Source organism: Prunus mume, linkage group LG3, assembly GCF_029339155.1.
Source record: "Prunus mume cultivar Tortuosa linkage group LG3, ASM2933915v1, whole genome shotgun sequence".
Lineage (NCBI taxonomy): Eukaryota > Viridiplantae > Streptophyta > Magnoliopsida > Rosales > Rosaceae > Prunus > Prunus mume.
The window spans coordinates 14,115,680-14,128,124 of NC_142700.1; the positions used below are offsets into that span (position 1 = coordinate 14,115,680).

At 37.1% G+C, this 12,445-nt stretch overlaps 2 protein-coding genes across 2 annotated transcripts; one reads left to right on the top strand and one right to left on the bottom strand.

The window, feature by feature from the left end:
• The first annotated feature begins 186 nt into the window (after positions 1–186).
• Positions 187–4,959, top strand: LOC103326229 (Regulator of chromosome condensation (RCC1) family protein). Its single transcript, XM_008228437.2, is given in 9 exon segments — positions 187–712; positions 865–1,490; positions 2,038–2,247; positions 3,017–3,127; positions 3,847–4,215; positions 4,322–4,429; positions 4,683–4,818; positions 4,821–4,913; positions 4,916–4,959. Coding segments are annotated over 8 exon segments (1,413 nt in total). The 5' UTR covers positions 187–712; positions 865–1,148.
• A 2,212-nt stretch (positions 4,960–7,171) lies between these two features.
• On the bottom strand, positions 7,172–9,198 carry LOC103326230 (CBS domain-containing protein CBSX5). Its single transcript, XM_008228438.2, has 2 exons — positions 8,704–9,198; positions 7,172–8,306 (listed from the first exon to the last, which is right to left on the bottom strand). The coding sequence occupies exons 1-2, from the start codon at positions 9,045–9,047 to the stop codon at positions 7,448–7,450; spliced, it is 1,203 nt and encodes a 400-aa protein (XP_008226660.2). The 5' UTR covers positions 9,048–9,198; the 3' UTR covers positions 7,172–7,447.
• Positions 9,199–12,445: the final 3,247 nt, after the last annotated feature.

The following is a 12,445-nucleotide window of genomic DNA, read 5'->3' on the forward strand; positions in this document are numbered from 1 at the left end:
TTGTAAATCAAAGACTCGAGGATTGTGTCTTACCGAACTTGAGATAGTAGTTCGTAATTCTGATTTTTCATGTGCCAGTAATCATTTTCTCATAGTCAAACACAGCGCGAAGAAAGTCATCTTGGAAAGAAAGAAGGAAAACACAACAACTTGACTTGACAGTTATATGCCTGAAAGGGCGCGTGACTTGGAAGGTTGGAAGTTGGAATCATCAGCTCCTTCCACGTGTAAGCGAATCCGCGACAGTAGAGTCGGTAGCAGACCAATCGCCATGCGCCAGCAGAGCTACCACTTTGTCTTTCTCCTTCCCTATTTTCTGTGCTGCTTTGCTGAAGCTCTGCTTCCATTTTTATCATCATTTCATTCTCTCAGAGGCAGACAGACAAGAATCATTCTCTCTGCCTTCAATCAAAACCAAATGAATTTTTTTTTTTTAATATAATTAATTTCCTAATTCCCTTTATAAAGTGAAACCAAACCGGAATCTCATACAGCCCATTCTCCATAAAAAGAGCTCACAGCCCTACCAACCTAACTTTTTTATTTTGTGCTCTCTCTCTCTCTCTCTCTCTCTCTCTTCCCCCCCTATTGGAAAGTGGAAACCCCAACCTTATTCAGAAGCTCAGAGCTTGAATTTTCTAAATTATTCAGACAAACAAGACAGAGATCGCCACCCAAAAGACTCAAAATTCCCACTTTTTTTCTCTTCCTGGTAAATTATGAATTTCCTTTCTGTTCCTCTCTCTAATTAAATCTTTCATTTCATTCAATTGCCATCGTTTTTGAGAGATTGTCTCTTTCAATTTTTTGCTGTTGTAATTTAAATTCCTGTTCGTTGATTGGGTTTTACTCAATAATTTGCAGGTAAAGCTCTCATTTCCATCGAGTTCACGATAACGTGGAAAAGGGGTTATTTGTGATATTTGACCATCTGATGTTTTATCTCGAATCACTGCATCAAAAACCTGTGAATTATTCATCTAGGCCCCCCTTCCTCTACTCCATTTGCTACATTTTTCTCCCTTCGGATTTTTTCTTTATATGTTGCTTTAATTGTCTCCGATTTCGCCTAAAACTTTGACACTTATCATACTGAAGCTCAATTTGGTATTTTGTGGTGGATTTAAAGGATTGAAAATTTGTTTATAATGGCGACTGAAAGATATAGGCCGGTGTCAATAGAGGACTTGCCATCACATTTAGTTTTAGAAATCTTGAGCTCGAGAAAGCTCAGTGCCATTGATCTTCTACATTTAGAGTTAACTTCTAGGACATTTGGAGGGAGTCATGAGTTGTACCCTCACAAGTTTCGGTCACTGGTGGACTTTGCGGCGTATCAGCTATGTGTGTCCCATTCTGTTTATGGTAAAATGGAATGGAATGCTCAGAGGGGGTTATTTGATCGGTGCGGTGGGAAATGGAAGCGGGTTTTGAGGTTCTTGCAATCGGTGGAGCAATCATCTGACATGGTCGAGACCTCAGCAGGCAATGTACTATTTCATTATTATTTGCAGTTGCTTATAAATGAATGAACTTTATCTGCAATCTGAAATACTGCTTAAGCGAAAGAACACCATTGTGCTTGATAATATATTCTTGTGGAGTTTGCTAATTAAGTCAATCATCAGTTACAATGTTTGCATGAAACGACTTTGTTCTTGGTAACTTAATCCCTTATTTATTTAGATTCTCCAAATTCTTACAGTGAGATTAGTTGGCATGCAATAACTAAAAGAAAATTGAGAAATGAGATATAGATTTTAAAATTAGCTGAAGGATTGCTTACCATTGCTTGACCATTTTGAAGACTCAGCAGAAAATGACATAATTTAGTTCATCTACTAAAAAAAGAAAGATCTAAATATTGTTTGTGTTCCCTCTTCATAGAAAATGTCTTTCAAAAATTTGTTAGATAATTGGCCTGTTGGTTCATGTTGATAATATTACGCTGCTTTTTTTCTTTTCTTTTTTTTTGCTTAGTTTTCTGGTCGTTTTTATAGATGCTGGATAAAATGTTAAGATTGTTTTTATCAGCAGATGCAAATTACAACTGGAAGGTATCACACGTTGCTAATCAGCAATTCATCATTATACTCATGTGGTTCCAGCTTGTGTGGTGTTCTTGGTCATGGTCCTGAGACTAAGCAATGTGTAACATTTACCCGGATTAATTTTCCATCTCCAGCACAAGTAGTCCAAGTGTCGGCCTCCCATAACCATGCTGCTTTTGTTATGCAATCTGGAGAGGTTAGTCCCTGCTTGTACTCATCACGTTTTACCTTCTTCTGAACTGAAATAATAATAATGATACTAATAGTAGCGAGGAGGTTGCTCTTGGCAGTGAATGATGAAAGTATGTTAGGGTCTCATGAGGATATGAAACTAAGTGAAAAGGGTTTAAACACTGTTATTGGTAACTGACATGTCAAAGTAGGCCATAGTAGTGACTGTTCCTTGACATAGAAGCTGTTGTATCTTAGATGTGACTACATAAGAAATACTTTTCCATCATTTGGAGCTCAATAGTTCCACTTAAGATTTGAATTCTGCTGGTTTCTTTCTTCATGTTCCTTAAGTTTTGTTGAAAGTTTCACACCCATGACTTGTTGGTTGTTTGGTAATGATAGGCACTTATAGGTTATTATGGAGATTTGCAAGCTGTATGATCCCATTGTGAAACCTGGTTTAGAATTTGGTTGGGATTTCACTATCAACATACTAGCTATCTACTCACGCACACTGCTTTCTGCGCCTACATATCATTTACACGTCCAGTGTCTTATAGAGAATAAAACTACTGTGAGCTCTCTCGTGTTAGTTTTCTAGTACTTGCCTTGATGCATTAATAGTGTGCTTGTGTCTTGTCACTCTTTTAGTAGCATAGCTCTCTTACTTTTAGATATTTGTGCATGATTGTCCTGCTATGTGTAGTCCCTGACATATTATATTTGTGAGATCAACTTTGATACATTGCTTGCCATAGTCATTTAATGATGCCGTCCGGTTACTGATACAGGTTTTCACATGTGGGGATAATTCGTCATTTTGTTGTGGGCATAAAGATACAAACCGACCAATTTTTAGGCCTAGGCTTGTTGAGGCATTGAAGGGACTTCCTTGCAAGCAGGTACATTCTTATCCACATTGTCATAGCATAAATGATGATTGGTTTTTCAAAATGGATGAACAAGCATGAGCGTTGATGGATATTATATAACCTTCTGGGTAAATGATCTAGATCCTTTTCTAGTGGAGATTATTGTGGATTTTTTTGGCCTTCATTGCTGTCAATAGCAGGAAATCGTTGGATTATTGGAAAATTGAGCATGTTCTAGTATTATGAATGCAATATCTCTGTTCAAAGGCTACAATTTGTTGCGCTACATTTTCTATTTTTGGTCTTCTTTTAATTAGTAATGTTGCACTATAATTTCTAACATTATTAACTCAAGGATTTATATCTAGTTATTGGTTACCCTTTTTTCTCAAGAAACATAAAAGGGAAGCTGCTTGGAACCTGTTTCTGGTGTTCGAAGCTAAATACTTTGATTTGTAATGTACTCTTAATCTTAGAGGTCTGATTCTGACCATTTGTCTGATTATACATCTATCTTTTTCATCCTGAAAAATTATAGATAGGAAGGGCCCAAGTTCCCGTTATCCATTGTTAGAAATGGATTTATGCTTTATTGCCATTGTAAGGTGATATGCTTTTTTTTTCCTTCTGATTTCTATTCATATGATTATATCTTTATAAGTTATCTGTTGGAACTTCATTCGATCTAATTCCCTTTTTCCTTTCCTATTCCTACAACATGCAATTAAACATTAAAGAACTTGTTTCAGGTTGCTACAGGGCTTAATTTTACCGTGTTCCTTACAAGACAAGGTCATGTTTATACATGTGGGGCCAACACACATGGCCAACTTGGTCATGGAGACACCATAGATAGCCCGGCTCCAAAAATGATTGAACTTCCCGAGGGAATTGGCTACATAGTTCAGATTGCTGCTGGCCCGAGTTATGTTTTAGCTGTAGCTGACAATGGAGTAGTCTACTCTTTTGGTTCGGGTTCTCACTTCTGTCTTGGCCATGGAGAACAACATGATGAGTTCCAGCCACGCGCAATCCAAACATTTAAAAGAAAGGGTATTCATGTGGTTCGTGTCTCTGCAGGTGACGAGCATGCTGTGGCACTTGATTCCAGTGGATATGTTAGTCTCCAAACCGAAGATGAAGTTTCTATATTCTATTGTTTATGCTCAGCATGTATTTGAGTTCTGACCAAAACGGTTCTAACTTTCAGTATGGCAATTGCAGGTATATACTTGGGGTAAAGGCTACTGTGGTGCATTAGGCCATGGGGATGAGATTGACAAGACTACCCCAGAACTCTTGAACAAGCTTAAAAGCCACCTCGCTGTACAGGTTTGGTTTGTTCATTCTTTTGATCATTTCTGATAAAGTTGCTATGTTTTGTGTCAATTGTTCTTCAAGGTTGCCCGGAATTGTTAAGAATAGATGCAATAGTCCAAAGCAAGGACAATCTTTGGTGTTTCAAAACTTGCATACCTGTTGAAAAGAATCAAATCTGTGCATCTCTCTTTTATGTTTTCCCAGTTCACGGGGAACCTCTCATTCTAATCCATAGGTGTGCTTTAACAGTTATTGTATTCTGTAGGTGTGTGCTAGAAAGCGGAAGACCTTTGTTCTTGGTGACAATGGTTCAGTATATGGTTGTGGTTGGATGGGGTTTGGCAGCCTTGGATTTCCAGACAGGGGAGTATCTGATAAAATTTTGAGACCTAGAATCCTTGATAGCTTAGAGCTCATCATGTTTCTCAGATTAGCACTGGGTTGTACCATACTGTTGTTGTCCTACCGTGGAAAATCTTTGGATTCGGAGATAATGAAAGGGCGACGACACTTTAAGAGGATGCCTTGAACCAACTGCTTAAGTTCCAGAATGCGTCTGCTCACCGTTGGCTTCATGTTGTCCCAAGTCAGATTTTTAGGGCACTGTGGTATAGGGTACCATACTGTTGTTCTGTCTATCACTAACCGTCTAGCTATGAAAACTCTTTGGATCTACGGAGATATATGATAAGGGTTGATTTGACATACACGCAATCTCGGTGACACGACATCTGTTAATGAGTGATGGACCTTAGAACCTAACATGAAATATATTATACAAGCAGACATGGATTAGATGTACGTAGGATATTGTTTAGGGTTCAAGGCATTCTGTACCATAAGACAGCACCTATCAGCCAGCCTTAGATCAAACCCTACTTCACCAGTCATGCCTGCAGAATTTAGCCTTTCCATTATGAACTTCTGATCTTTTATGTTGGAGTTTAATTTAAAATCAGTTATCCTCTCTCTCTCTCTCTCTCTCTCTCTCTCTATATATATATATATATATATATATATATATAATGAAATGTTGCAGCAGAATGAAATGAGCCAACCCATCAAAATCAATGTGTGCCCCTGTGTTCCTCTTGCTACAAAATCAGTATGAGCTATGAGGTGTAAATGTAAATAGGTTAAGGGGTAGCTAGAAGTTGGAAGAGGAATGACTGGTGTAAAACCAGCTATATTTTATTTCCAATCATAAAGGTCCACTTCTATTAGTTTCAACTATACATGTAAATATAATTTATATTTGATCATGTGCTGGCACATCCCTTTTCCCAATCAAAATACCTAAATGGAAGATGGGTTGTCCAGTAAAGAGCATCCATCTAATGGTCAGAAAGTAAGTCTGTTCCTAGTTCCTGGATACAGAAACAAAATAACAGTTTAGCTCCTTGGTTAGTTCCATGCTTTCCAAAGAGAATGGAAAACCTTTTAGCCAACAATTCACAACTGTCTGTAAAAGAACTAGCCCTCAACTGCTGCCACATACCACTACCTGAAAGTTGTGTACTAATAACAACTGATCTGAGTTTTAAACACATGACTTTGGATTGGATGCCATGCCAGGTTTGTTTCCAAATCTTACTCTTTCATGGGCCATTTTTAACTACTCTTTCGTTCTTTTGCCCTTTGTTTCTTTAGTTGATTGCAATGCACCGTACACTTTTACACTTTACAGGAAATAATAGGTATCCATCTGCTTTTTGTTTTTAACATTTCTTTTGGAACCACCAGTCTCCCCTACCAGACCAGACCCTCAGCCAATAAAGAAAACGGGGATAGGACTGTTTTGCCATCCCCGGCCAATAATGCTATGACATGTGGAAAAGGTAGGGGATAGCAAAATAGCGGTATCCTCGTTTCATAAAAGTCTTTCTCCAGCTAGTGAGCTTGCTAAATGAATGATATTTACCAAAATTTTGATTAACCTACCTTCAACTTCAACTGGTTTTGGACATAAAATCATATTTAAACTCATCCTTTTAAAAACAGCTGTAATAAAAGCGCTTAAAAGATGTGAATTGACTAGTCTTTTGCTGGACAGTGGGAGAGGGGTACAGATTAGTGAAGCCTACCGTACCAACTACCAAACAAATAACCGACATGATCAGAAAGATTGGTGGATGATATGATATTAGAATATGTGGCTGGGGGATAAGCATTAACCAGTTTTGGCCTTGAGTTTAATTATTGAACCCAGTCTCCTTGGATATGTTGTTGTGGATAAAAAGGAAAATAATTAAGATCCAAGGAGAACAAGTAAGATTTATATATGTGTGGTTGGCTTGATTTCCCAAACAAACCAGCTTTCTGCCAATTCGAAAAGTTTCATTTTGGTCCATAAATAAACAAAACCAAACTGGTCATGGCCGCTTTAGATATTTTCTTATGTGCATACACATGTACATGTATAGATAAATAGCATTTAGTTGGTGACATCAAAAAAAATACATGAACAAAAAAAACAGTAGTTATTAGCATGTTCTAGAGTGCAGTGCTGCCATGGGCTGTCATCTTAGTAGTTTGACAGATCCTATCATCCACACACACACACAAAAAAAAACAAAAAACAAAAAACAAAAAAATCTTTGAAAACCCTGTTAATCTAAGAATTTGTGTGGCAAACGTTCTTGATTTTTTTACACCTCAAATATCCAAACTTTGATGCATGACATAATCATCTTAACAGAATCGTGAACTTCAGAGCAAACACCACTTTCAAAGCAAAACAAAGAGACAAAAAGATTGAGAATCTGCCTGCCTATGCCTGATTTTTTCTGCTCAAATATAATGAAGTGCCAAAAGAGGCAATTTGAAGATCAAATAGTAAAACAAAAGACCACATAACAAGATCCACACAAAGCCAACTTGAAAATTGTGAGAACAAGGTTCTCCCTATTCACATCACTACCTCAATTTTTTTTCTTTTTTCTTTTTTCTCTCATCTTTATTCTCTCAAAGCCCCAGGTCATGATCAAAAAACCAAAACCTTTGCACTCCCAACTCCTAATAATACATCTTCTAGGCCATGGTCTCCAAGTGTTCCCTGAAAACTTTTAACATGCCAGAAAAAGTGACAATTCCCACCAAGCTACAATCATCCTCAATAACCCACACATAGTTCGCTCTGTGAGCAATTGCTTGAATCATCACAGCTACCAATGAGCTCTTGGGATGGCAAACTATGGCCTCAGCCCTCCTCACCATTCTAGCTGAGTAGCTACTGGACCTACTGTATCTACCAGACCTTGGCTGCAAAGTGGTATTTGGAGACACAGAAGACTCTTCATCTGATGAAGAAGACATCAAAGAATGTGCATAAGAACTTGATGAAGTTAATGTGTAATTTTCCAACACCCCTTGTAGCTTTCTCTCCTTCAATCTCTCCATCACAACCCTAACCAAGTGCTCAGGGGGTCCACCACAATCAATGTAGGACATGAGGTCTCCAGCTGAGAGAGTGGTGATGGCTGCAGCCACTGACTCATCACAGCAGGCAAGGGTGAAGGGTGAGATCTCACCAATCAAGACCCCGTCGGAGTCTACCACAGCCACAGAGGTCTGCTGAGAAAGTGATTGGGATATGAGCTGCAGGGCTGAGTTTGCTGAGGAGTGGTAGTTGATGGCTAAGATGTCAGTGCTGATAATGCCAAGAGAGTCTATGGAGAAAGCTGGGATGGGAGAGAAGAGGCCAATTGAGCTGAGGAGAAATCGGACTACATCTTCTTGTGTCAGCCAGCAGAACTCTTGGCCATTGTGGAAGGTGGTGGTGGTGCATTTTGGGTGTTGTTTTCTTCTTGAACTGCTGCTTAGCCTGGTTCTTATTGGTACTACCAAGTTCTGGACTCCCTGGACGATCAGATCAATGGCTGCTAGTAGGCTGAAAGACACAGAACACAGAGGGAGAGTCAGTATCGGTTTGTGTGAAACAGAGTTTAAGTAGAAAGCTTTGGTACTTGGCTGAATTAGTCTCCAATTGACAAAAAAAACAAAAAACAGATGAGAAATTGGTATGATTTGAGAACTTTTTAAAACACATTCAGAAGTACACATCAGTTGGAATTTTAACCAAAATTTGCCTGTAATTTAAGAGAATGAGATTGGAGACAATAGAAACAAATCTTACAAAAACTTGTGACATTTTGGACTAAATGAAAACTCAACAGAACTTAAAAAATTAAGAAAACCCAGGTAACAATTTCATCAAAAAATAAAGATTAAACCCAAAAAATTGAGAAAAACAAGAACTTTCAAGACAAGGGTTTGGTTTTCTGTACCTGCAAGAGGGTTCCACATGCATCACTTGGCCAGGAATCTTAGACAAAATTGCAGAGACAGGTGCCTTGAGAGCAGCAGATGGAGACACCAAGTTGTCATCTTTACAGAGATAGCAGATGACATCAACCATGCAGACCTTGCCAACACAGCGGCACAGCTGGCCAGCGTCTAGAGATCTGGTAGTCTTGGAGTGGTTGCAGTCCCAGACACTGATGAAGTTTTCCTCACATGTCTTCAAGGCCTCTAAGGCATCAGCAACTGTGGCGGAGGCAGAGAGGGACCTCAGGGCCGGCTTGGCTAGACAGAGGTCAGATACCTCGTACCTCAAGAAGCTCACTGCCATGCAAGAACTAGTTGACAATGGCGATGATGAGGAGGAGGAGGAGGAGGAGGAGGAAGAGGATGGATTGAAGGAAGGAGCTCTGTAGGTTGCGAAAAAGCAGAGCTTTTTATTGTGGTGGTGGTGATGTTGAGGAGTTTTAGAGTATAGTGGATACAAAGAGTTGGGGGGTATTTATGCGAGAACTTCTCATGGGTTTGGGGGAAAGATAATTTGGAAAATGTTGGGGGCATGGACCGTTTGGTATAAAGGTTCCAAAACAGCGTGGGGTCCATTTTTTCGATTTTTTTATAACAGAAATAAATTAAAATTCTCACATATATTATAACACGTATACAAATTATTAACATACAAATCCTATGGAGTACAGGTGCTTCTTGTCTGTCGAATTGGAGTTTTTAAGTTTTTTTGGCATGCATAATTCTCTCTAGATCAAACCAATTTATTTTTGTGTTTGATCACTGAAGATGTTGTACTCATATTTGGCATTGCGACTACTCTGTACTTTTCTATCAAGCGTATTGTATCAATTTTGAATAGAAAAAATGACGACTAAGGACAGACTATTTTTACTTTATAACAAATCATCGCCCATAATATTTGAATTTATTAACTTATTTATTAAAGCTGAGGTTATATATCACTAAACCAAATGAGATAAATTATTTTAGGATTTTGTTTAACTCTTTACATATATAGAGGACAACAGATTAAAGTATGATACATATACAAATATATATATATATATATATATCACTGTGATTTCTTTGCAAATATGAATGCCTTCTTACCAAACATGTAAAGGAGCCAAATATTTTCCTTATTTTAGATTGTAGGGTATGTTGATTGCACCACAAACTTTTCTCATCTTTTTAACAGAGTGGACCTAAAAAACATATTCCTAAATCCTAACCTTACTATCATTACTAGAGGTGCCGTTGACAAGGCCGGGCCACCAAGTCAGTAAGAAAAAAATAATTTATCCTCGTTCATATTCTTTTCTTAGTATGTGAGGTGAGTTTCTTTTTTGTATTTACCAATTGTCCTTTTGTACATTACAGATGGTGGGTTAAATCTATATCATTGTGCACATTACGACATGTTTCTGTATTACATTATTGAAAGTACAACTGTGTGAAGAAAATATTGTTTCCTCTTATCTGTCCATTTCTGTATGTAATGAGTGTTGAAGAATACACGAGTCCTATATCGAAAACTTAACAAAATAGAAAGTCTCATATAATAAATGGTTTCACTCCTAATAACATCGAGACCTTTTGTATAAAATCTTACACCTGCTAAACAGGTGATTAAGTTGAGGACAATATCGATGTTGCCAGTGGTAAGTCAAGGATCTGTCCCTCTGAAATCTTAACAATGAATAATTTCTTTTCCTCGTAAGAAAATTGGAGGAGATTCTAAAACTCTTATTCAAATTTTGAAAACCAGAGTACTACTTCTTGGAAAATGATTTCCATTGTTCAAGTTCAAGATCTTTGTTTTCTTCTCCAACAAAATACCCACGGCTCACTTATGCTATAATTTCAGAGAGACAAATATGATAGCGGATCATTTAGTTAATATTGGTCATTCACTTTTACATTCTTGTGTTGGGTTCAATAATTTTCATTTTTCAACTGTTTATTGTTTAAAATTTGAATTTTTTGGTTTTTAGACCTGAAAAGTATCTTCATTGTAATTTACTTTGGACCTTGAAAAAAAACTATGGATTCCTCACCTAGACAAAAATTCTAGCCAATCTCTCCCTCAAAGAGTCTTAAAGGAAAACTCCAAAGAGGGAGGAGGAGGAAAAAGTATCACTGCCTCTCCTCCCCTCCTCTCTTCACATCTTTTCTTTTTAAGTTAGTGAATAAATTCATTGGGGCGTTTTGAATAAAAAACTCATTGTGGTGATTTCTTCTAAGTCATGCTTAGATTGAAGTTCCCCATAACCCCTTTTAGTCTATGTTCTCAGTCAAATCTTTCTCCCAAAATCCGATCCCTAACGCCGCTCATGTTTTCTAAATTTGATTATACATTGTCTTTGACGGAGGTTGCTGCAGATCACCCAATTATTCTTTGTCAAGGTTGTTGTTTTCGTTTATTTATTCACTCTTATGTGCAAATAGATTGCTGGAAATCATATTTTCCCCAGATCTATTTCAGATGTTGTGGTAGGTATGACCACGACGACTCTTCTTCAGGTGGTGGTGATAAGGTTCGTTTAGGCTCATAGGTTGTTTTAGGATTTTGGTTATATTGGGTTTGTGGGCTTTGTTTGGATTTATAGTTAATTGTGATGATGTGGATTAGTAGTTTTAATTTGGCTTTTGTTCCTGTTAGTTTTAATGAAGTTTATCTTTAAAAAAATATAATATAATATAATACTTTGTACCTCGAAAGAAAAAAAAACTGCAACAAATTAAATTTTGAGCAAGTAGACTGTGAATGGGTACATTTGTAAATGGCATAAATTCTTAATGAGTTTAAAAAGAAGAAAGGGTATATATAGTCTCCTTAAGTTTAATTACTTGCAAAGTCAAATCACCATTTCTGTCAACTAATTTTCAGTAATTAGTATAGTATAAACTGCATGAGTGTATAATAAAATGTCAGAGACATTACCTGTGAATACTGACATGCTGTAGTGGATATATAATTAATTCAATAATAGTAATAGTTAAACCAAAAACAATGTCATGTGGTCAGGTGCCTTATAACTAATTCAACTGCTGCATTGTGCATGGATTAATTACATACATGATCTACAACTAATTTGATTGTATACACATTATATATGTATATATATATATAAATTAGTACAAGCGATAGATTAAATTATAAGGAAATAAGAATTTCTCACACACACACTATCAAAGTGTCATAAGAGTTTAAATTTGAGACTATTGATCTACAAATCAATGCCATAATCTACTGGGTTAGACCTCACTGACTTGATTGTATATATTTTGATTGAGAACTGAGGAGGCACACATGGCGAAGCCACTGGGCAAGTCATATAAGTAGGTTTATACTTTATAATATAAATCATTATCCCCTACTTTTTCAACAAGTTGCTCTCCCAAATGGCAGCCATGAAAAGCGTTTAGTCAGGCTGACTTGGAAGCTGACTCGTCTGAGATCTAAATTAAAGCTCAATCAAACCCAACTCATTCACTCTTATTTTTGAATATGTTCTCTTAGGTGTCATCAGTTTATTGACAGAAATTGGTGAATTCCATCACTTAATTGTTATCTAATTATCATTAACCATAACTTAATGTATTATGCATCACTAGTTCTAAAGTTTTAGGTTAAGATATTAAAAACAATTTAATGAGCATTGAGGAGAAAGTTTTCTTCACCACTTGAAACATTGTTTTGTGACTTATATTTATAGG

Excerpts from the sequence above, each read along its gene's own strand:
- LOC103326230 (XM_008228438.2), bottom strand. The coding sequence starts at position 9,047 with ATGGCAGTGAGCTTCTTGAGGTACGAGGTATCTGACCTCTGTCTAGCC. Across the intron at positions 8,307-8,703 it reads CATGTGGAACCCTCTTGCAG|CCTACTAGCAGCCATTGATC; the intron begins GTACAGAAAACC and ends TGTGTCTTTCAG.